This window comes from Mus caroli, chromosome 11, assembly GCF_900094665.2.
Source record: "Mus caroli chromosome 11, CAROLI_EIJ_v1.1, whole genome shotgun sequence".
In the NCBI taxonomy this organism is placed as follows: Eukaryota; Metazoa; Chordata; class Mammalia; order Rodentia; family Muridae; genus Mus; species Mus caroli.
The window spans coordinates 2565146-2587471 of record NC_034580.1 but is presented as its reverse complement, the minus strand read 5'-3'; the positions used below and the strand labels follow the sequence as shown (position 1 = coordinate 2587471).

The 22326-nt window shown below is 48.0% G+C and overlaps 1 protein-coding gene across 4 annotated transcripts in view; it reads left to right on the top strand.

The window, feature by feature from the left end:
* The window catches only part of LOC110306308 (up-regulator of cell proliferation), a 47815-nt gene extending 26061 nt beyond the window's left edge, over positions 1-21754 (top strand). For 3 of the 4 annotated variants that reach the window (XM_021178472.1, XM_029483237.1, XM_021178471.2), the window contains exons 2-6: positions 9002-9028; positions 9444-9514; positions 12099-12149; positions 12683-12721; positions 16895-21754. In XM_021178472.1, coding sequence (XP_021034131.1) covers positions 12116-12149; positions 12683-12721; positions 16895-19473 — 2652 coding nt within the window. In that variant the 5' untranslated portion in view covers positions 9002-9028; positions 9444-9514; positions 12099-12115 and the 3' untranslated portion in view covers positions 19474-21754. The remainder of the gene's footprint in view (positions 1-9001; positions 9029-9443; positions 9515-12098; positions 12150-12682; positions 12722-16894) is intronic. The other variant, XM_029483238.1, reaches the window with a different exon arrangement.
* Positions 21755-22326: the final 572 nt, after the last annotated feature.

Here is a 22326-nt window from a genome sequence, read left to right as displayed (position 1 = left end):
AAAAAAAAAAAAGATTTATGGGGCTGGAGAGATGGCTCAGCGGTTAAGAGCACTGACTGCTCTTCCAAGGGTCCCAAGTTCAAATCCCAGCCACCACATGGTGGTTCACAACCATCTGCAATGAGATCTGATGCCCTCTTCTGGTGTGTCTGAAGACAGCTACAGCGTACTCATATATAATAATAAATCTTTAAACAAAAAAGAGATAACAAACAATAAACCAAGGAAAAATTATAAAAAAAAAAAGATTTCTGTATTTAGCTTGTTTTCTGTGTATGAATGTTTGCCTGCTTGTGCACCGTGTGGAGGTCAGGAGAGAGTGATAGGGCTCCTGGAACTGGAGGGACTGGATGCAAGCTCTACACTCTGAGCCTTCTCTTCAGCTCCGTCTTTCCATGCCTTTCTCATTCCGTCGTCTTCCTCTCAGCTCCTGCCGACTTCCCTCTCTCAGCCTTACTGTCCAGCTCTGACTCTCTGGTCAGGTGACTGATCTTTATGACCTCGCCTGGAGACCTTGTGTCCACTTTTCCTCACTCCCCACAGGATGTCCCCATTACCCAGAATTCTCAGAGCTGCTGAAAGCTGCTGCATTAACATTTTCTGGACATAAAAAGGAACCCGAGGTGGGACGATACTCACCCCAGCATCTGTAGAGTGGAAGGGCTTGCCTCTCCTACTGAAGTCTGGCCTGAACTGAGTGGGCCACATATTGGGGGTTGGGGAAAGATGAGAGAGACTGACATGCCATACTTGGAGAAAACCAAAGATGTGTCATGCTTTGGAGAAATCTGAAAGGAATACACACCTACCTTTGTTGCACAGACGCTTCCATGACTTCTGCATGGGACATAGTTGGTTGTGCCTTCAGCACTTTGCAGTGGTCTGCGAATCCGAGGTCCCCACAAGGGTGCACTTGGCAATCTCCTGGGGGTACTGTTCCGGGGGGTAGTTCTTCATCATCAGACCTGCTCTTGACCTCTCTGTGCCTAGAAACAAACCAGGAGCTCTGAGTCAGGGACTTCCAGTCCAGAGAGTGTTCTTAAATTTAGATCCAGCCCACTTCCAACAACTGTGTTGTTGGGCCCCACCCTGAGTCTTTGGACAGTTAACTAATCCTCATAGCAAGCTTATGCAGAGCCCGCTGCCGCTTCTCCTTCTCACAGAGAAGGAGATCAGGCCCAACCAAGCTGGAAAGTCAAACCCAATCCAAAATGATTTGCGTGTGTGCGTTGCATGTGCTCTGTGGAGGCCACGCTTGTTGAGTGCCTTTCTTCAGTTGCTTTGTACCTTTATTTTTTGAGACCAGGGATCTAACTGTCAGCCCCAACTTCCCTCCAAGACTGGAGTTTCATGCACCTGACAGACAGGCCAAAGAAACAGGTCCACTCAAGTTTATTGGGTTAATTATAGGAACATGGGTAATCCAAAAATGTGTCACCCGGAAACCAGCATGCCTGGTGCCCCGACCCAGGTGGCTGAATCTCTGGAGCTTTCCGCACGCTCCCGCAGTGCCGCCTGACATCGCCTGGCCTAGCTGTTATTACTGTTTTTATCCTTATTTATTTTGTATTTGTGTTTGTTCTGTATGCATGTATATATATGTGGGGGGGGGGGAGTATGGAGCACGCCACAGGGAGATTGTGTGGAGATCACGTGGAGATCAGAGGACAACTTGTGGAAGTCGCCTCTCTTTCCAGTGTGTGAGCCCCAGGGATGGAACCCAGGTCACCATGCTTGACAGCAAGCACCTTTGCCTGCGGAGCTGCCTCAGTTGCCCCTTATTCTTACTTGTTTAGTATGTACGCATGTGGTGTTTGTTTGTATGGCGTGTATGCCCATGTATGTGGAGACCAGAGGTCCATGTTGGCTGTCTGTTTAATCACTTAATTACTTTTTTATTTTGATTTTTTTTTATCATGTATCTATGTATGGTAGAGTGGGTTTGTGCATGAGTGCAGTGCCCAAGAGGCTAGCAAACCAGGGCGCTCTGGCGCTGTAGTTACAGGTGGTTGTGAGCCACCCCATGTAGCACTAGGGCCCAGACTCGGGTCTTCTGGAAGAGCATACATGCTTTTAACCCCGAGCCATTCCTCAGCCCCTTAGTCACTTTTCATGGTATTTCATTAAGTCAGGATCTCTCACTGAACCTGGAGCACTTTGATCCAGTGAGGCTGGTTAGGCAGTGATGAGGAGTAACAGGTGGGTGTGCAGTATTGTCCCCCATTTTCACACCAGTGCTTGTGTGGCACGGTCTTTACTAACTGAGCCATCTTGGGGCTGCAGTTTATTGCTTTTGTAGCTTGGTGAGGGGCCTGTGGCTCTTGTAACCGGCTGGGCTTTCTCAGCCTTGGGAGTCCCCCTTCCCTGCAGGAGGAAAAGTCTCAGCGGAGGAAATACGGCACAGCGGATGGTTTCAGCCCAGCCCTAGCATAGGTGCTATCATAACCTGACTAATGCTCTCCCAGTGTGGTATGTTGGAGCTGGAGCCCCTGTGAATGTGGCTTTGGAAACTGGATCCTCATAGGTCTGATAAGTTAAAATGAGGTCTTATACAGGATTAGTGCGGGCTCTGGGGTAGTGTGACCAGGGTTTTTATATGGAGAAGAATCAGGAACTTAGAAAGCTGTGAGGAATGAGGTGACACAGCTGTCGAGCCACACATACACTATGCTAATTCCCTGTAGTTAGTGTCAAGGTCCTGCTATTGTCTGGTAGACTTTTCCTGGGGAGATGTAACACACAGATCTATTCACCCCAGATCATGAGGCCCATGGCAGCAAGCACTGATACTGCGGAAGTCCAGTTTGATGAGCCACAGAGTCTTATTGGGTAAGGAGTTACTTATAGGAGCAGAAATAATTCAGAGACAGCTGCATCACCGAAGCCCACCCCAGCATGGGTGTCCGCTCACAAAGCTGGGAAGCTGAGCACACTGTACAGCTGCTGCAGCACGCTCAGCAGATGGTCTGACCTTCTCCGTCCATCCATCTGTCCATCCATCCGTCCATCCATCCATCCGTCCATCCGGGAAACTGACCACTCCCTGCTTCTTCCAGGCTCCTGGCTAGCTGCTCTCAGCCGTTTCTGTGCAGCTTTAATCCTCGGGAGTGACTCTCAGCAGTCCTTCCTGATCACTTCTGGGAGGGAGGAGCCAAGTGACTCCAGTCAGTTTCAGGGACTTCCTGAAGCTATTTTAAGTTGTTTACTCTCTGTCTTGAGCGAGTTTTTCTGAAAGATGGGGTGTTCCACCTTGCCCCAGAATGTCCTCATTTTTCCTTTATAACCTGTATCTGAAGAAGTTTCCCTCCAAGTTGGAAGGTTTGAATCTGGGAGTGAAACTGCTGTACAACTCTGGAGACTGCTGACAAAATGTCTGTTCTCCATGCTGGAGGCTTTCAAGTCCCAGAGTTGAGGACTGCTGGCATCTGGCTCTTCTTGAATCACTCATGTGTCACTGCAGTCCTCGCCTGTTGCTGTCCTTCGTATTGGTCCAGTTTCCCTCTTTCATCAGGAGAGTGATCACTAGAGTAAGGGCCCACAGGACCACATCATGACTTATTCATCTTTTGTTTATTCCAAGTCAAAAATCTTACTCTTTAGCTCAAGTGGACTTGAACTCACTAGGTAGTTCATGTTGGCGTCAAACTTAGCCATGAACCTCCAGCCTCAGTACCCCAAGAGCTTGGATTACAGGCACGAACCACCTTCCCTGGCGGTGACCTCATCTTTATTTAGCTAATTAGACCTGCAAGGCTCCTGTTTCCAAGTAGGATCACACACAGTTCAACCCACAACACACATCCACAGGCGGCTTAAATGTTTCTGTCTCATAAAGTGAGGCTTTGGGGCAGGACAAGTTTCTTGGGATATTATTTTAATTTAGGATAAGAATACACAGTCAGCATTAAAGGAGAAATCCGGAAGCACTGGACTTTCTCGCCACTTTCTGGAATTACAGGGCATAAAGAGATGGGGACTTTAAAACAGAGGTGTTCTTGTCCAAAGCAGTTAGTAACCGATTGATGATTACCGTTGGTGAGCGGAACCGAGAAGCTGAAAAACTTTGCAAACTCATAAAAAATAGCAAATAGAATGTGCTAAAAAGGACCCAGCTGGTTTTTGGGTTCCAGCCATGTTTGGGGATGTGAGCAGATCTTTGCCACACCTCTCTAGCCCTGCTTCCCACCTTGTAGTATGGATCTGGGGGCCACATGAGCTTCTGTAAAGCACTATAAACTGGAGGCATCAAGTCTAGCTGTTGACTTTCTCCCAGATCTTGAGATAGCAGATAGGTTTGAGAGATTAGGTTTCTGGTGAGGGCCTTTTCTCTGTGTCTTCAGGGGGAGAGTGGCCCTCTTGGAGGTCACCAGTCCTGTCACATGAAGGCCTCATCTTGTAGCCTTATTTGATGCTAAGTTACTTAAAGATCTCAAGTTGAAGTATCATCAATCACATTGGTGAGGACTTCAACATACGAATGTTGAGTAACACAATCAGTGGTGTTGTTTGAAGGCATGGTGTGGTTAGTGAGGTTGTAGATTAGAAGGCACCAGCCACAAGCCTGGCTCTGCCTGAACCTGGTATTTCAGGAGCAGTGATAGACCCCCAAGTCTTGCTTTGTACATCTCCATTGACATGGTTTGCAAGCAAGAATGAAACACAGAACTTGCCAACCAACACACACTTTGTATGAGCACGGTTGGGAGGACACCCTTTACTGTTTGCTTACTGTTGCTTCTGTAGAACCGAAAGGGCTGAAGTCAGATTCCTGTCTTCACTAGCCAGAATACATAGCCTGGGATGCGTGCCCAGCCTTGGAACATGGATGGACCAAAGTCTTGAGCTGTAGAAACCTGTTGTCTGGCTTAGCTTGTCTGTGATCTGGCAGTGTTCTTGGACCTCTGAGACAGGCCTGCAGCTTCTGTTCTGAGGAACTATGTTTAACCAGACACAGTTCTTTTATATTTTATTTATTTGGTGTATAGGTGTGTGCATACACATGAGTGAGAGTGCACTTGTGTGCACACCTGTGTGCTTGTAAGCATGTGGCAGTCAGGAGACAACTTATTTCTCTCCTTCCATCATGAAGGACTGACCTCAGGTTGCCAGGCTTGGCCGCAGGTACCTTAACTTGCTGAGCCATATCACGGACCTACTTACAGTCAGCTTACTCTAGTCCTTTTTCCCTCTTGAGACAGGGCCTCAAACCAGGGCCCTGCATGTGCCATTCACTTACAACACCACCGAGCCACACTACCAGCCAGCCTCTCCTGCTAGCTCGGGCCTCTTCTTTTGTTCAGTAAACCCATTCTTGGGGAGTTTTTCTAACCACCTTCCAACACCCCTTCTCCAAATACCATTGTGTTGGTTTTAGGCTTGGTTGCAGTGACCTCTGGGGTGCCGAGTGTGCTCCGTGTGTACTGTGTTGGTTTTAGGCTTGGTTGCAGTGACCTCTGGGGTGCCGAGTGCGCTCCGTGTGTACTGTGTTGGTTTTAGGCTTGGTTGCAGTGACCTCTGGGATGCCGAGTGCGCTCCGTGTGTAGGGAGAGTAGTTACTCGCTTCCTGGTACTTTCCCCTTAAGCCTTCAGTATCTGTTTCCCAAGAAACAAGATACTCTGTTATATAACCACAGCACTGACTGGACCTACACTTCATTTTCACTTCACCCCGAAATTTCTTCTTCAGGAGAGACTGTAGGATGAGCTGCTGTGTGGTTTTCTGGAGTGTTTCCGTTTTCTTATGGCATGTACATTTGAGATACTTTACCTCGCACCTCTGACAGAAGGTCACTTGTCTTCAGTGAGTTGTGATCGCCCACTGCGGGATCGGTGACTGTGGGTGCACACCAGGGTCTGACTTGATTATTAATGTTAGTTTGGCTCAGCTCTGGAAGTGTGGCTTGAGCTATGTTGTTAGTTGCTGCTGGGTTTTCTTCCCTGGCACTTCCTAGGGAGACTCGAGCCTGAGCACGTACAGTGGAAAGATGGTGCTGAGCACGCACAGTGGAAAGATGGTGCTGAGCACGTACAGTGGAAAGATGGTGCTGAGCACGCACAGTGGAAAGATGGTGCTATTCTCTCTACACAGGGCTTCTCTGTGTAGCCCTGGCGGTCCTAGAACTCACTCTGTAGCCCAGGCTGGCCTCGAACTCAGAGCTCTGCCTGCCTCTGCCTCCTGAGTGCTGGGATTTAAGGTATAAGCCATTATGTTTGGCCTGATGGCACTGTTAATGTTGTAACCCCCGCACTTGTATTCTGTTGTGAGCGAGTGCTTTTTATTACCTGTATGACTGTTTACTGAGCTATTTATTACCTATATGGATGAATTAATTTTGTTTTTCAGTGTTTGTTTCTTGTTGTTGGTTTTGAGACAGTCTGACTGTGCAGGCCTAAGCGAGCTCAGTCACCTGTCTGTCTGTCTGTCTGTCTGCCTCCGGGGTTGTTTTCCTTTCAAGATTGATTTGCACATAGCAGTGTTTTGCCTGGGTGTGTGTATTATGTGCACCATGTGTGTGCCTTGGGTCAGTGGAGCCCCTGGAATTGGAGATGTGGATAGTTGTACACCACCACGTGATAGCTGGGACTAGAATCCAGGTCCTGCGAGCGCAGCACTGGCTCGTAACCACTGAGCCATCTCTCCAGCCCCCTCTCAGTGGTTTTTCATTACCATAGTTTGTTTTATTTTTTCCTGCTCAGTTATCCCAGCTTTGGCCAGTGGGAGTCCCTCGAGCTGCTACAGGAATGCAGAGACAGTCTCCAAAACTGTGCAGAGAGCGTTCTTACTCACACACTCAAGTCTCTCTTTCCCTCTCAGTCCTGGGGTTAGCCAGCATCTCCAAGGAGTCCTTAGTTCTCTGAACACGGACTGACTATGAAGGTATAAAGGTATGGGGTGTTCATAGTGCTTACTACTCTGTCTTGCTTACTGGCTCCTTCAGCAGACACAGGAAATAGATGTATATACAGACATAGATAGACTTAGGCATGTGACACATGAGTATGTATGCAGAGGTCACAGTTTACCTCAGCACCCTGGCAAGTTTTATAAATTTTGCTCAATATTTGGGTGTTCATCTTCCAGTTAGAACCTTCACCCTCAGGTTTGCTTGTTCTTCTTTTTTGGTGGGGTGGGGTGGGGTGGGTATTTCGAGACAGGGTTTCTCTGTATCCCTGGCTGTCTGTAGACTAGGCTGACCTCGAACGCAGAAATCCGCCTGCCTCCCCAGTGCTTGGATTAAAGGCGTGTGCCGCCACGCCCGGCTTTTTTTGCTTGCTCTCCTTAAAATGCTGTATTAAAATGTAAAAAATGCTGTGTGTGTGTATGTGTGTGTGTGTGTGTGCGCGCGCGCGTGCGCACACACACACACACACACACACACGCACGCTTACTTGCACAAGCAAAAGCATGTGTATTGTACATGGGTGTGCATGCACATGTGCACTTGTATTTATCTGTGCACACATGGGTGTGTATGTGTGTGTGTGTGTGTATAGGCATTCTTATGCCACAGTGCAATGTGGAGGTCAAAGACAGCTGTTTAAGGAGTTGCTGTCTCCTTCTGCCCTGCTTTTGAGACGGTGTTTGTCGATTCCCTGCCCTTGCTGTCCTCTTTGTTACCATTGACTGGCTGGCCTATTCTCCCATCTATGCCTTATATCTAACTTCCTGTCAGTGCTGCTGCATCTGGCTTCGTCTGTGGGTGGCTGGGACTGACTCAAGTATCAGGTTTATAAGACAAGCACTTTTAACTGCTGAACCAGCTCTCTGGTCCATGTTATTTCTGTGATACACTTAAATAGTTTTTAAATTTTAGAATTTTATTTTATTTTTGGATTCAGGATCTAGCTTTGCAACCTCATCTGGGTTTGGAACTTGTAACTCTCCTGCCTCAGCTTGTGTAGTATTGACTTGGGGAGTAGGTTATAGGTTAGTAGCAGAACATTTAACATGCGGGAGGCCCTGGGTCTGTACCTCAGCAGCTCACACACACACAGTGAAAACAAGCGAAGAGGGTTATTCCTTCTTGCCTGTGCTGTTCGTTTTACACAGGGATTTGCTGTGTCGACCAGCGATTGAAGCTGAGATACTCCTGCCTCAGCCTATTGAGTTCTGGGGCTATAGATGTGTTACCCACAGAGCTCTGCACTGGAGACAGTTTTTTAAAGATTTATTTATTTATCATATATAAGTACACTGTAGCTGTCTTCACACACACCAGAAGAGGGCGTCAGATCCCATCACAGATGGTTGGGAGCCACCATGTGGTTGCTGGGAATTGAACTCAGAACCTCTGGAAGAGCAGTCAGTGCTCTTTAACTGCTGAGCCATCTCTCCACTCCTCACTGTAGACATTTTTGTTCTGTGACCCTTAACTTTTTTTTCTTTTTTCTGAGACAGGGGGTTCTCTGTGTAACCCTGGCTGTCCTGGAACTCACTCTGTAAACCAGGCTAGCCCAGGCTAGCTTCCAACTCAGAAATCCGCCTGCCTCAGCCTCCCAAGTGCTGGTATTAAAGGTGTGTGCCACCACCACCCGGCGACGACCCTCAACTTGTTTTTTTTTTTTGGTTTTGGTTTTGGTTTTGGTTTTTTCAAGACAGGGTTTCTCTGTATAGCCCTGGCTGTCCTGGAACTCACTTTGTAGACCAGGCTGACCTCGAACTCAAAAATCCGCCTGCCTCTGCCTCCCGAGTGCTGGGATTAAAGGTGTGCGCCACCACGCCCGGCTGACCCTCAACTTTTGATGAGCATATTTCTGTATCTCTCAAACATACATAATTTTTTCATATTTATATTATACTATTCTGTAACTTAATCCCTGCTAATTTGTACACCTGAAACTGCTCTGTTCATAAAAAGAAACCCATAGAATATTTTGTGCTGATTGTAGAACAGGTCTATAATTCCCTCTTACTGGACTGTAACAGGCATAAAGCTTTTGCTATTGAATATCAAGCTCACATCAACATCTTTGTAATTAAATTTTAATTTCTTTTCCTTAGGATAGAAGTGGAATTACTGGTCAAAGGGTATGTATCTTTTTATGTCTTTCTGAGTAGCTGGCAGCTATGTGAGTGGTGGTATTTCCAGGCTAGTGTGCCTCCCTAGGGCTGTGCACTGGAGTCATTGGGGGTTTTGCACTTGCCCAGATGCCCAGGATCAGCCAGCTCCCAAAGGGAGAGGGTCTGAGTTCATGGATCTGGAATATACCGAGAGTTTACAGTTTTGAAAGACTATAAGGATATGTGAGTGTCCTGGGAACTGAATTCTGGTCCTCTAGATGAGCGGCGTGTGCTCTTTACCCCTGAGCCATTTCAGCAGCCCGGGACTGTAGGTTTTAGAAGCTTTTTCCTCCCAAGAGATTTTATACGCAGCCATTTGATTAGGTGAAAGTAGTAGTAGTAAGCTATTTTAATGATAATTTTCTTCTGAAAAAATTTTCAGGCATTCAGATCTGGGAGAAGTGGCCCCAGAAGTAAAACCTTCAGACAGCCAAACATCTGTGGCAATTGCAGGTAAAATTAGACCTGGGCCCATTTTGAAATAGATCGGTTTCTTCTGTCTGTTGGGATTTTATACTGTGACTTGGCTGGGGATTGTGAACCTCTAAATTAAGCTTCAGACTTTTCTTTTTCTTTCTATAAAAGGATTATTCTACCTCAGCTTCTTTTGATAAGAAACTATAAGTTGTACAAATACTAGATCTTTATTTGAGACATAAATACATACTATGCAAATATTTTATCCCATCTCCTTACATGTGTGTGTGTGAGTGAGTGTGTCAGTGTGTGTGAGTATGTGAGTGTGTGTGTGAGTGTCTATGTGTAAGTGTGAGTGTATGTGTGACTATGTGTGTGAGTGTGTGTGTCTGTGTGTCTATATCTGAGTGTGTTTGTGTGAGAGTGTGTGTGTGAATGTGTGTTGAGTGTGTGTGTCTGTGAGTGAGTGTGTCTGTGTGTGTCTATGTCTGTGTGTGTCTGAGTGTGTGTTCGTGTGAGAGTGTGTGTGTGTGTGAATGTGTGTTGAGTGTGTGTGTCTGTGTGAGTGAGTGTGTGTGTCTGTGTGTGTGTGAGTGTGTGTGTGGTGGTGGTGGTGGTGTTTTAGCTACTGCTGGAACTCAGATCCAGGGCCTCAGTCATCACAGTAAGTACTGTACTATTGAGATACGCCCCTAGCCCTGTGTTCAGGTTTTTTCCTTTTGTCTTTTTCTTTAAAAAAGGCTCTGACTGGCTTGTCGGTCAGGCTGGCTTCAAACTCACAGCAATCTGGCTTCTGCTTCCCAGTGCTAGGAGTAAAGTTATGGGCCGCCATGCCTGACTGTTTTCACGTTTTTGGTTTTGTCGTTTGATGCACAATGCTATACCCTTGCTTTGTCAGCTGTTTAGTATCACATCTAAGAAACTAGAACGAAGTCCAAGGCTATGAAGATTTACTCACATGTCTTCTAAGAGTTTCATGATTTTTAGTTCTTACATTTAGATTGTCCATTTTAAGTTAGTTTCTTGTAGATGGTGTGAAATAGTGGGGACCCAGCGCTAACAGTCTTTTTTTTTTTTTTTCGAGACAAGGTTTCCCTGTGTAGCCCTGGCTGTCCTGGAACTCACTCTGTAGACCAGGCTGGCCTCGAACTCAGAAATCTGCCTGCCTCTGCCTCCCAAGTGCTGGAATTAAAGGCGTGAGCCACCACTCTCGGCCAGCGCTAACAGTCTTGAGGTGTACATGGGAGACAGCCAGTTAGTGCTCAGCAACAGTAGTCTACCTCTGGATGGAAAACTAGCAAGTGGGTGTTGGGCGCTGGGATAATGAGGAGGGAAAGATCACTCGGTGGGAATGCTTTAATGCTCCACCTTGAGTTCTCCCACAAAGGCCTGTAACAAGTCTCACAGCATGTGACTTCCACAGTGGAGTGTGGGCTTGTCACTGAGTCACAGTTACAGCCTCTCTCACTGTTTTGTTTTTTAAGACCTGTGTTGTTAAGTTGTCCATATTGGTCTGGAACTCTGTGTGAGCTCGCCAGTCCTTGAGCTTGCTGCCTTCCTGATAAGCAGCCTGGGAGCAGGGACGTGTGCCTTCTACCTGTCTCTGAAAGCTTACCAACCCTGTGCAGCACTGCACATCTGCTGTCCCCACACTCAGGGGGCAGAGGCAAAGGGAGTCTGTGAGGTCAAGGCCGTCTTCACCTGCATAGCAAGTTCTAGGACAGCCAGAGCGACACAGACCTTGTTGTAAACAACAACAAACAAAATGCTATGCATGCGTGTTTTGCCTGTGTGTGTGTTTGTACACGACGTGTGCACAGTGCCCACAGAGGCCAGGCCAGAGGAGGGCACTGGGTCCTTGTAATTGGGGCCACCACACAGGTGTTAGGAGTTGCACCTAAGTCTTCTCTGCAAAAATGTCTGGTGCTCTTGACCTCTGAGTGACCTCTCCAGCCCCTGTAACTGGCTCTGATTTTCTTCTCTGCTCATTTTTTCTCTTTACACTGCACTTTAAATTCTTAGGGAAATTTTTTTTCTTCTAGTATCTTACTTTCACTTTGAGTGATATTATTTTTTTTGTGTGTTTGTTTGTTTGGGTGGTTTGTTTTTTTCGAGACAGGGTTTCTCTGTGTAGCCCTGGCTGACCTGGAACTCACTTCACTCTATAGACCAGGCTGGCCTCAGACTCAGAGATCTGCCTGCCTCTGCCTCCCGAGTGCTGGGATTAAAGGCGTGCGCCACCACTGCCTAGCCAGAAAAAACAGTTTTAAATGTTAGGTTTATCCCAGGACTTGGGAGGCAGAAGCAGGCAGATCGCTGTGAGTTCAAGGCCAGCCTGGTATTCCAGCCAATGCTATGTAGAGAAAGCCTGTCACAAACAAACAAAACTGAATTGTGAGGAAATTATAAGGTTGATTAAATAAAAAAATATTAGAGCCGTAGCTATATTTCCAGCCTTTGTTTTTGTTTAAACTTAGCTCATTCCAAGATCTAACCTGAATATTTCAGCGATACTCAACTATAGTAGCAACAGTCAACAAAAGTCACGGTCAATTCGGACTTCTTCACAGACAGGTTCTACCTTGCCGATGAGGTGAAACCCCGTGTCCTTTCTTTCTAGATTTGGAATGGAGAGAAATGGAAGGAGATGACTGCGGGTTCCATTATGGAGGTAGGGGCTCCGGGACTTAGTCACACTGAGCTGCGGGTTCCATTGTGGAGGTAGGGGCTCCGGGACTTAGTCACACTGAGCTGCGGGTTCCATTGTGGAGGTAAGGGCTCAGGACTTAGTTAGTCACACTGAGCTGCGGGTTCCATTGTGGAGGTAGGGGCTCCAGGACTTAGTCACACTGGGCTGCGGGTTCCATTGTGGAGGTAGGGGCTCCGGGACTTAGACACACTGGGCTGCGGGTTCCATTGTGGAGGTAGGGGCTCAGGACTTAGTCACACTGGGCTGCGGGTTCCGTTGTGGAGGTAGGGGCTCAGGACTTAGTCACACTGGGCTGCGGGTTCCATTGTGGAGGTAAGGGCTCAGGACTTAGTCACACTGGGCTGGGGAAGGGGGGTGCAGATGAGAAGTGAAAGTCACTAGGACCCAACGGTTTTATATTTTATATTGTTAGGATTTCTACTTAATTCATTTCCTATCATCCAGACACACACTATTAGATTAATCTCCTTTATTTTCCTTGCTTTTTCTCATAGATGGTACAAACGAGGCTCAGGACAATGACTTCCCCACAGGTACTCATTTTCTCTTTGCTTTCCAGCTTTCCATTCTATGGGAGGAGAGGACCCTATCGGTGGCTAGTTCTCATTGACTCTAGAATCCTCTTGTCTATCACCCCTTTATGAGCTACTAATAATGTTGCTAAAAACAAAACCGCCTGGGGAACTTCCTAACTAGAAAGTAACCAAGGTTTCCTTTAACTTACCTACACCGTCAGCATGTGTCTTTGTAGGTGGGGCTTCTGCAGGTGTCTTGTCTTTAAGGAGCTCCTAAAGTTATTCTAATGTCCAGCTGGCTACATTTAGAAACACTAGCAATAGCTTCCTTTGCATATTGGCAAACTTGAACCCAGAGCTGCTGAGTGGTCTCCTAAGGGCCAAGTGTATGTATGAGTAAATATATAGAATGTGGTTTTCCCAAGTTGCTTTGATGAATCATGCTACTTAAGCAATAATGGTTGCTGTATATCCCTGGCTTCAGGGAAACGCAAGTCATGTAGAACTTCTGACATTCACAGTGCAGTCTTCTGGTTTTATTTATTCCTATAGTACATTTATTTGGGGCTGGAGAGCTGGCCCAGTGCTGAGCACTTGTCGCTTCTGCAAAGGACCTGGGTTTGCTGTCCAGCCACCTAAGCTCTCTGTTGTCATTCTAGTTCCAGACGAATACTGTGCCCTCTTCTGGCTTCTTTGGGCACTGTGTGCATATAGTACACACACACACACACACACAGACATGCATGTGCACACACAAAAAACCAGCCATACACATAAAAACAAAAAATTTAAAAATTACATTAAAAAAAAACTTACTTTATGTATTTGTGTGCACATGTGCAGGTGTATAGAAATCAGAGGGCAATTTGAAATTTTATTTTCTAATACCATGTAGGTACAAGGATCAAACTCAGGTCATCAAGTTTGGAGGCAATTGGTTTTAACTGCTTCACCATACCACCTGGCCAGTTCTGTTTTTAAAACAAATTCACAGCCCCTTTGTAACTTCTCAAGTGGGCCTTCAGTCACATTGCTGACACGATGGCTCAGGGGTAAGATTGCGAGCTGCCAAGGCTGATGACCAAAGCTGCATCATTGGGACTCCCTTAGTTTGTCTCTCATCTCTATACATAGTCTATGGCTCATGCATGCAAATAAACTTAGAATTCTGAGCCCTAAAGTTCATGCTATGGGACACTCGTGGTGTTGTATGCCTGTCATCCCAAGGTAAAGGCAGGAAAGTTGAAAAGTTGAATCCATTCACAGGTTTGAGACAGGATGGTAACACCCTCATTCCTCCTCCCATCTTGAAAGATTAAAAACAAAAGAGCTAGGGGTATCACTCTGGTGAGACGCTGCCTCGCATGCGGGCTGCATCGCTGTGCTGCCAGGCACATCCATGCTTATACTGACACTGATAGCATAGCAGGCCAGTCCCCGGAGCTTACAACTTGATAAGCTTCTTCTATAATCAAGCATCTGCTTATGAAAGTTTGCATTATAAATATCTCAATCATTCAGCGTCTGCAGAACCTCGGTGACACCAAAAGCTTATTGTCACCGCTTTAGTCAGGGTTCTCTAGAGTAACAGAGCTTAGTGAGACTGTGTGTGTATGTGCCTGCATGTACGTGTGCTCGGCACACACATGTCTGTCTGTAGTTGTTCAGTCCATGAGGCTGGAGGTCTTCAGTATATGTTGGAATTCTCAAGAAGTAAGTCCTAATGCCAGTGAAGGAACGGATTTGTTGGCAAGGGGAGAGCAAGCAAGCAGGCAGACAGCAAAACCTTCCTTTTCCATGTCCTTACAAAGGCTTCCAGCAGAAGCTGTGGCCCACATTGGAGGTGTGTCTTCCCAACTCATGAGATCTGGGTTAAAGGTGTCTTTTTCCACCTCAGAGATCTGGATTAGAAATGGATCTTTCCACTTCAAATGAAGCAAAAAGCCCTTATAGTTGTACCCTCCATTTTTGGGTGTTAGTTAATTCCAGTTGTAGTCAAGTTGACAACCAAGAATAATAATCACAGTGCCTAAAAGACAAGTATTAGAGAGGGAGTGGTGGCTTACATATATAGTCCTAACAATTTTGAGGCCAGCTTGAGCTACATAATGAAGCTGTCTTCAAAATATCAGGAGCTTCAGGCCGGAGAGATGGCTTAGTGGTTAAGAGCACCAACTGCTCTTCCAGAGGTCCTGAGTTCAATTCCCAGCAACCACATGGTGGCTCACAACCATCTGTAATGGGATTCAATGCCCTCTTCTGGTGTGTTTGAAGATAGTGACAGTGTCCTCACATATATAAAAGAAATAAAATGTTTAGAAAAGATATCAAGTGTTTGCTGGGTGTGGTGGTGCACCCCTAACACAGATGGATCTGTAATTTGAGGCTGTCCTGGTGTACATAGATTAAGAATAGCCAGCGCTACAGAGTGAGATCCAGGAGAGCCAGGTCTGCATAAAGCAACCTGTCTTAAAAAAACAAACAAAAAAATTCGGGCGTGGTGGCGCACGCCTTTAATCCCAGCACTCAGGAGGCAGAGGCAGGCGGATTTCTGAGTTCAAGGCCAGCCTGGTCTACAAGGTGAGTTCCAGGACAGCCAGGGTTATACAGAGAAACCCTGTCTTGGAAAAAAACAAAAATAAATAAATAAAATAAAATAATAAGGGCTGGAGAGATGGCTCAGTGGTTAAGAGCACTGGCTGTTCTTCCAGAGGTTCTGAGTTCAATTTCCAGTAACCACATGGTGGCTCACAACCATCTGTAATGAGATCTTATGTCTTCTCGTGTGTCAGAAGATAGTGACAGTGTACTCAGATATAAAGTAAATAAATAAATCTTTAAAAAATAAAATAAGTTAAATATATTTACTATATCTTAATATATAAATAAGGGTGAAGATATTGCCTAATGGTAGAGCTTTTGCAGGCATGCAGAGGGTGCCCCATCTTCAGCACCAGAAAAATCCCAATTCACAACAGAAGCCAGAGTCCTGCATTACTAGTCTTGGATTTGCAAACTGTCGCCAAGATATGGTTACTATTTTTTTTAACAGTCTCCAGTTTCTTGACAAATATAAAAGAACACTTACCAGACAACCCAGAAAGTGAAGAGTGATTGTACCCCCATGGGAATTTCCTTTTGACATTTTTTCCCTCCAGGTTTTGAGGCAGGCTTTTGCTATGTCTTGTGTTGATCTTGAATTTATAGCCATCTAGCACCTGATTGCCAGAATTACAGCTTGCTCCGCCATGCTCTCCAGATTCCTGATTGGGCTGGAGTGTGAGGCCATGTGACCTGGGCTGAGGTCTGAGAAGTGGTGTTTGCACACAGCACCTGGGAACACATGCTGCTGCTCTCTCTAGTTATTTAAGGTCCAGTTTAGGCTTAGGTAGTGCGGAGTCTAGAAAAACTAGAAACCACGGCTTCTACATGAACTCTCTTGATCTTAAATGTAACTCCTAAATTTTCCTTTTTTTCTGTCTTAGCTATGGTTTTACAGTGAGATCCTGGCAGACCTGGAATGCCCTGTGAAGACTAGGCTAGCCTTGAATTCATAAGCGAATTCTGCCTATGTTTCCCCAGTGCTGGGTTTAAAGGCGTGTATCACCATGCCTGGCTGTAGATTTATTTTTCATGTTACTCATGTGTATGGGTGTGTGTATGCAGAGGCTGCGGGGTTCCCTGGAGTTGGACTTCGTAGCAGTGGGAGCTCCCTGACAAGGGCGCCGGGAACTGACTGCTCCTTTGGAAGAGTAGTATGTGCTTTTAACTACCGACTCATTTAGCCAGCCCGCCCTTTCCCTTTGTATTTTTTTGTTTGTTTGTTTGTTTTGGTTTTCGAGACAGGGTTTCTCTGTATAGCTCTGTCTGTCCTGGAACTCAGAAATCCCCCTGCCTCTGCCTCCCAAGTGCTGGGATTAAAGGCGTGCGCCACCACGCCTGGCTTCCCTCTCTGTATTTAATGGCTCACATAGGTTAGTTAGGCAGTGCAATTGAGACAGGATTTACCCTTTGCCCAGCATATCCGGGGCCCCTTGCACCTGCATCCTGTTCTCAGGAATGTCCTCTCCCAACCCTTCTCTGCAGGCTCTTCCTCTCCAGCTCTGCTCTGGCACTGACTTGAGAATGAAGGCTAAACATTTTTTGTGTTTCTGTTTTGTTTTGTTCTGTTTTGTTTTGTTTTTTATACAGTGGAGAGAAGCAGGTTTCAGGAGATGCTGTCCCTGTTGGGACTGGAGACATACCAGGTACAGAAGCTCACCCTCCAGGACTCCCTGCAGATCAGTTTTGACAGCATGAAGAACTGGGCTCCTCAGGTTCCCAAGGACCTTCCCTGGCATTTCCTCAGGAAGCTGCAGGCACTCAACGCCGAAGCCAGGAACACCACCATGGTGCTGGACGTGCCTCCAGAGGCCTGGCCTGCAGAGAAGGAGAGCCAGGCAGAGGAGGAGATGATGTACTGGGACCCAGCGGAGGACGTCGCTGCTGACATCTACTCTTTCTCAGAGCTGCCCATGCCTGATACGCCTGTGAACCCCCTGGATCTCCTCTGTGCCCTCCTGCTGTCTTCAGACACCTTTCTGCAGCAGGAGGTCTTGCTGAAGATGTCCCTCTGTCAGTTCGCACTCCCACTTGTGTTGCCCGATTCTGAAAACCACTGCCACACCTTTCTGCTCTGGGCCCTGCGGGGTGTCGTGCGGACGTGGTGGTTCCAGCCCCTCCGCAGCCTGGGGAGTTTCCGAGAAGACAGTGTGGTCCTGTCCAGGGTGCCCACGTTTGCCTTCGTGCGCATGGATGTCAGCAGCAACTCCAAGTCCCAGCTGCTCAATGCCGTCCTCAGCCCGGCCCGCCGCCAGTGGGACTGCTTCTGGCATCGGGACCTCAATTTAGGCACTAATCCTCGAGAGATCTCAGATGGGTTAGTAGAGATCTCCTGGTTTTTCCCCAGTGGTAAGGAGGACCTGGATGTTTTCCCAGAGCCCATGGCCTTTCTGAACTTGAGAGGTGACATTGGGTCTCACTGGCTGCAGTTCAAGCTCTTGACAGAAGTCTCCTCTGCTGTGTTTATTTTGACTGACAACATCAGCAAGAAGGAATACAAACTGCTGTACTCCATGAAGGAGTCAACCACAAAGTACTACTTCATCCTGAGTCCCTACCGAGGGAAACGGAACACGAACCTGCGCTTCCTCAACAGGCTGATCCCCGTGTTGAAGATAGACCACTCTCACGTCCTGGTGAAGGTCAGCAGTACTGACAGCGAGGGCTTCGTGAGGCGCATCCGAGCCATCATGTGCAGCGTGGCTCGCTCTCCCTGCAGGAGGGTGTCTGTGGAGGACATGGCACACGCAGCACGTAAGCTCGGCCTCAGAGTTGATGAGGACTTTGAGGAGTGTCAGAAGGCAAAGGACCGGATGGAGAAAATCCTCAGGAAGATCAAGGATGTGGACGCCTACAAGAGAGACGAGCTGCGGCTGCAGGGCGAGCCTGCGAGGAGGGCCGCCCAAGCTGAAAGAGAGTTCTGCCAGCTCCAGTGGGTCCCGGAGCCCCCAGAGAAGCACCGGGCTGAGCTGAGACGGCGCGTCCTTGAGCTCCGGGTGCAGCAGAATGGCCAGGAGCCCACCTCAGGGGTCCAGGAGTTCATCCTGGGAATAAGCAGCCCCTCCCCGAGTGAGAGGCAGTATTTCCTGAGATGGATGGAGTGGGGGTTGGCTCGACTTGGCCAGCCACGGCCAAGACAGCCTCCAGAGACCCTTCTCACCCTCAGACCAAAACTTGGTGGGCCCTCAGACTTGACGGAGCCACTCTGGCCTGAGCCCTTGGGAGTGGAGCACTTCCTACGGGAGATGGGCCAGTTCTATGAAGCGGAGAGCTGCCTGATCGAGGCAGGGAGGCTGCCCGCTGGCCAGAGGCGCTTTGCCCACTTCCCGGGTGTGGCTGTGGAACTGCTGCTGGGTGGGCTGCCCCTGGAGCTGGTCGATGGGGCTACCCTGAGCATCCCTGTTCGATGGGTCACTGGGCTTCTCAAGGAGCTGCATGCCCGCCTAGACAGGAGATCTCGGCTAGTGGTTCTCTCTGCCCTGGGGGTGCCGGGCACAGGGAAGTCTACACTCCTTAACACCATGTTTGGCCTGAAATTTGCCACTGGGAGGAGCTGTAGTCCCCGGGGGGCCTTCATGCAGCTCCTCCCTGTAGCTGAGGGCTTCAGTCAGGATCTGGGCTGTGACCAGATCCTGGTAATAGACTCTGGGGGTTTGATCAGTGGGGCCTTGGCCTCTGCTGGAGGCAGGTTTGAACTGGAGGCTTCCTTGGCCACACTGCTAATGGGGCTAAGTAATGTCACTGTGGTCAGTTTAGCTGAAACAAAGGACATCCCACCAGCTGTTCTTCATGCGTTTCTGAGGCTAGAAAAAATGGGGCACATGCCCAACTATCAGTTTGTGTACCAGAACCTTCATGACCTGCCTGTTCCCAGCCCCAAACCGAGAGACAGGAGGCAGCTCCTGGATCCGCCAAGCGACCTGAGCAGGGCTACCCACTTGGAAAAGCAGGGCGGCGGCTTCCGGACACTGGCGGGCCTGGCTGAGAGGCAGCACGTCTGGCACATCCCAGCCTTGTGGCATGGAGCGCCACCCATGGCCGCTGTGAGCTTGGGCTACAGTGAGGCCATTTTTGAATTGAAGAGATGCCTATTAGAAAACATCAGGAATGGCTTGTCCAACCAGAACCAAAACATCCAGCAGCTCATTGAGCGGCTGCGCAGGCTGTGACTGGTGTGAGGCCAGGCCTCCCGCTGTGGCCTGTGGTGACGACAGTAAGGCTGTGTCTGGCACCTGGGAGTTGCCTGGTGCTTGCTGCTCATGGAGTGAAGGCCAGTGACAGCCAGGGGTGACGGGGCTCCTCTTCACAGTGTTAAGAAGCAATCTCAGACTAGCTCAGAGACACCATCGAGAATAAGCCGAGGCCAGGGGTGGGGTGATAAGCCGTTAGTTGATCTCTGTTCCTTACCCATGACAAGGCTCCTGGCAGTCGGCCCTCTGGGTAGCTGCTCCTTCATTGGCCCCTGAAATTAGGGAACAGCCCCCTTAGTCACTGTAGCTGCTGGCAGACAGGGGTGTTTCAGGTTGTCCCAAGGAAGCAGACTCCACACAGGTCCTCTGTGGACCAGCCTGGAAGGTTTTGGTGATGTGCAGCAAAGTGTGAGGCACTGCCATGGCACTGTGCTCATGTACGGTGTATGACGCACTCTCTGACCCGTGCCCAGGAAGTGCTCGTCAGTTACCTACCCTTCTGTGGTCCAGCACTCTGTCATCCTTTCGCAGCACCTCACGGCACATTGTCACGTGTGTTTCCTGTCTGCCCCTAGACTGTGAGTTGCTTGAGGGCAGGGCCTAAGCACCATACAGCTCTGGGTCCCTAGGACCTGGCACACATAGGCGCTTAATAAATGTTTGTTGAATTAATGAGTTGAATGTATACTCAAATGATAGTAGTGTGCAGGTTCTGCCTCTCCACGCCTTCATTGTCCTCGTGCTCAGGACAGCAGCCTCTGCCTGAAGAGGGCCTGGGGAACAGTGGAAATGGTACCTTCATGGTGACTTCAGCAGGGTAGTCATTACCCAATTTTGTGGTTGCTGGAGGGAAATGCTAGCCTGCAGCACCTGCACAGCAGGTCGTGAGAGGGTCTGCTATCCATGCTAGAGTCCTCCCCAGCATTCTGAAAAGTGCAGCAATGGAGCCACTGTTTGAGAGTTACTTGGTCAGGGACCTCAGGCTCTCTGCCGTTATCTTCAGCTGGATCAGTCACTTCAGTCAGTTTCAGAGCCCTGCTCCACCTACATCTACACCTACGAGTTTCTACCTAACTGTGTCTTGCTGCTGAGGTCTTGGGCTTTCCTTTCATCTATGTTTTTTGTCCTGAGAGAAGTCAGGCTGTGGCCTGAGAGCCTCTCCTGTGTCTTGTCCTTTTACTAGATTCAGCAGAGGTGCCCTTGGTCCAGGGTACGTGTGCGCTCTCTGATCTGGAACCCTTTCTTGAACCAAGACCCTCTGGTCTCCTCTGCTGGCCTGGCTCCCTGGGTCTCCCAGGATGACCACGAGGTGCCCTGGTGATCTGCTGGTCGGGTGGTCTGGCCGTGTGCGGGTGAGAAAAGCAATCCTGAAACTTTGCAGGATCTCTGATCTGCCTAACGTTAAAATAACTTACAACACGCTGATTCAGGTAGAAATAACAAAACATTTTTTTCCATTTAAAAATTTTCATTTTTGCCAGCTGGACATGTTGGTGCACACCTTTAATTCCAGCACTAAGGAGGCAGAGACTGGTGTCTCTGGATGTTCAAAGCCAAGCAGGTCTAGGATAGCCAGAGCTACATAATAGACCCTGTCTAAAAATACACAAACAAAACAAAACCTTCCTTTTCCCACTTCTCATGGAGCTGGAGAAACTTCCCTGGCACCCCCCCCCACACACACACACACACGGCTTTTCACCTCCCATTTTCCTAGCTCCAAGTTCAAGCACAGGGAATACCTCTTACGAATTGTTGTGAATAGGGGGTCCTGTAAGTGGGTACAGACACTTGCAGCAAAGCATAACAACTTGAATTTGATCTCTGGAACTCACCTAAAACCGGAAGGAAACCGTTCCCATAGAGTTGTGCACTGACTCCACTCGTGCCATGCCACTGTCCCCCATGTACACACACTGTAAGCACACCTGCTAATAGGAAAGGAGGGCACTTGCTTTCAGAGTCCCTCCTACTCCGGAGAGCTCAAGAATTGCTTTTAACCATACTTAAAAATTGTTTTATGCTGTCCCGAAAATCTGAGACAAAGAAGACAAGATTCATGATAGCTTAGAAATGGATTCTTCATACTGGGAATGGTGGTGTACAGCTGTGCTATCAGGACTTGAGAGATGGAGGATCCAAAAGTTCAGGGTCAGTCTGGGTATATAGCAAGACCCCCATCTCCAAGAAGATAAAAAGTTCTTTTTTTCATGAGGTTTGTCCACCACCCCGAAATAAAATTCAGTCTGTATTCCTAAAATTTAGATACATGCAGAAAATTTGTAATTTTATAACTTTGATCACAGTTTCCAGGGGACACAGATTATAGGACAGAGTGTGGTGGCACATAGCTATATTCTGAGCATCTGGGACGCTGAGCAAAGAGAATAGTTCCAGGCCAGCTTGGGCTGCACAGCGAGACCCTGTCTAGACATACCAAAATCACTCTGGAGGCAGAGGCAGTAGGTAGATCCCTGAGTCCTAGTAGGCCAGTCTGATCTACATAGTTGGAGCTCCAGACCCTTCCTCAAGACAACCAAATAGCAACTGAATACGTTATTCCATATGTCATCAGGACCCATCTGGTTTATGTATCAAACTTTGGCAACAGACCAGTCTTAGAAGTCGTGGAGACTCCTGGGAACAGGGCATTTTGGGAAAGTTCTGTGACTGTTTTAGAGTCAAGCTGAAACCACTGACACTCAGACATAGGAACATTCTGAGCTGGCCACTTCCAGGAAGTAGCATGCATGCTCACCTGCCCACACTGAGCTAGGTGACTTCCAGGAAGTAGCGTGCATGCTCACCTGCCCACACTGAGCTAGGTGACTT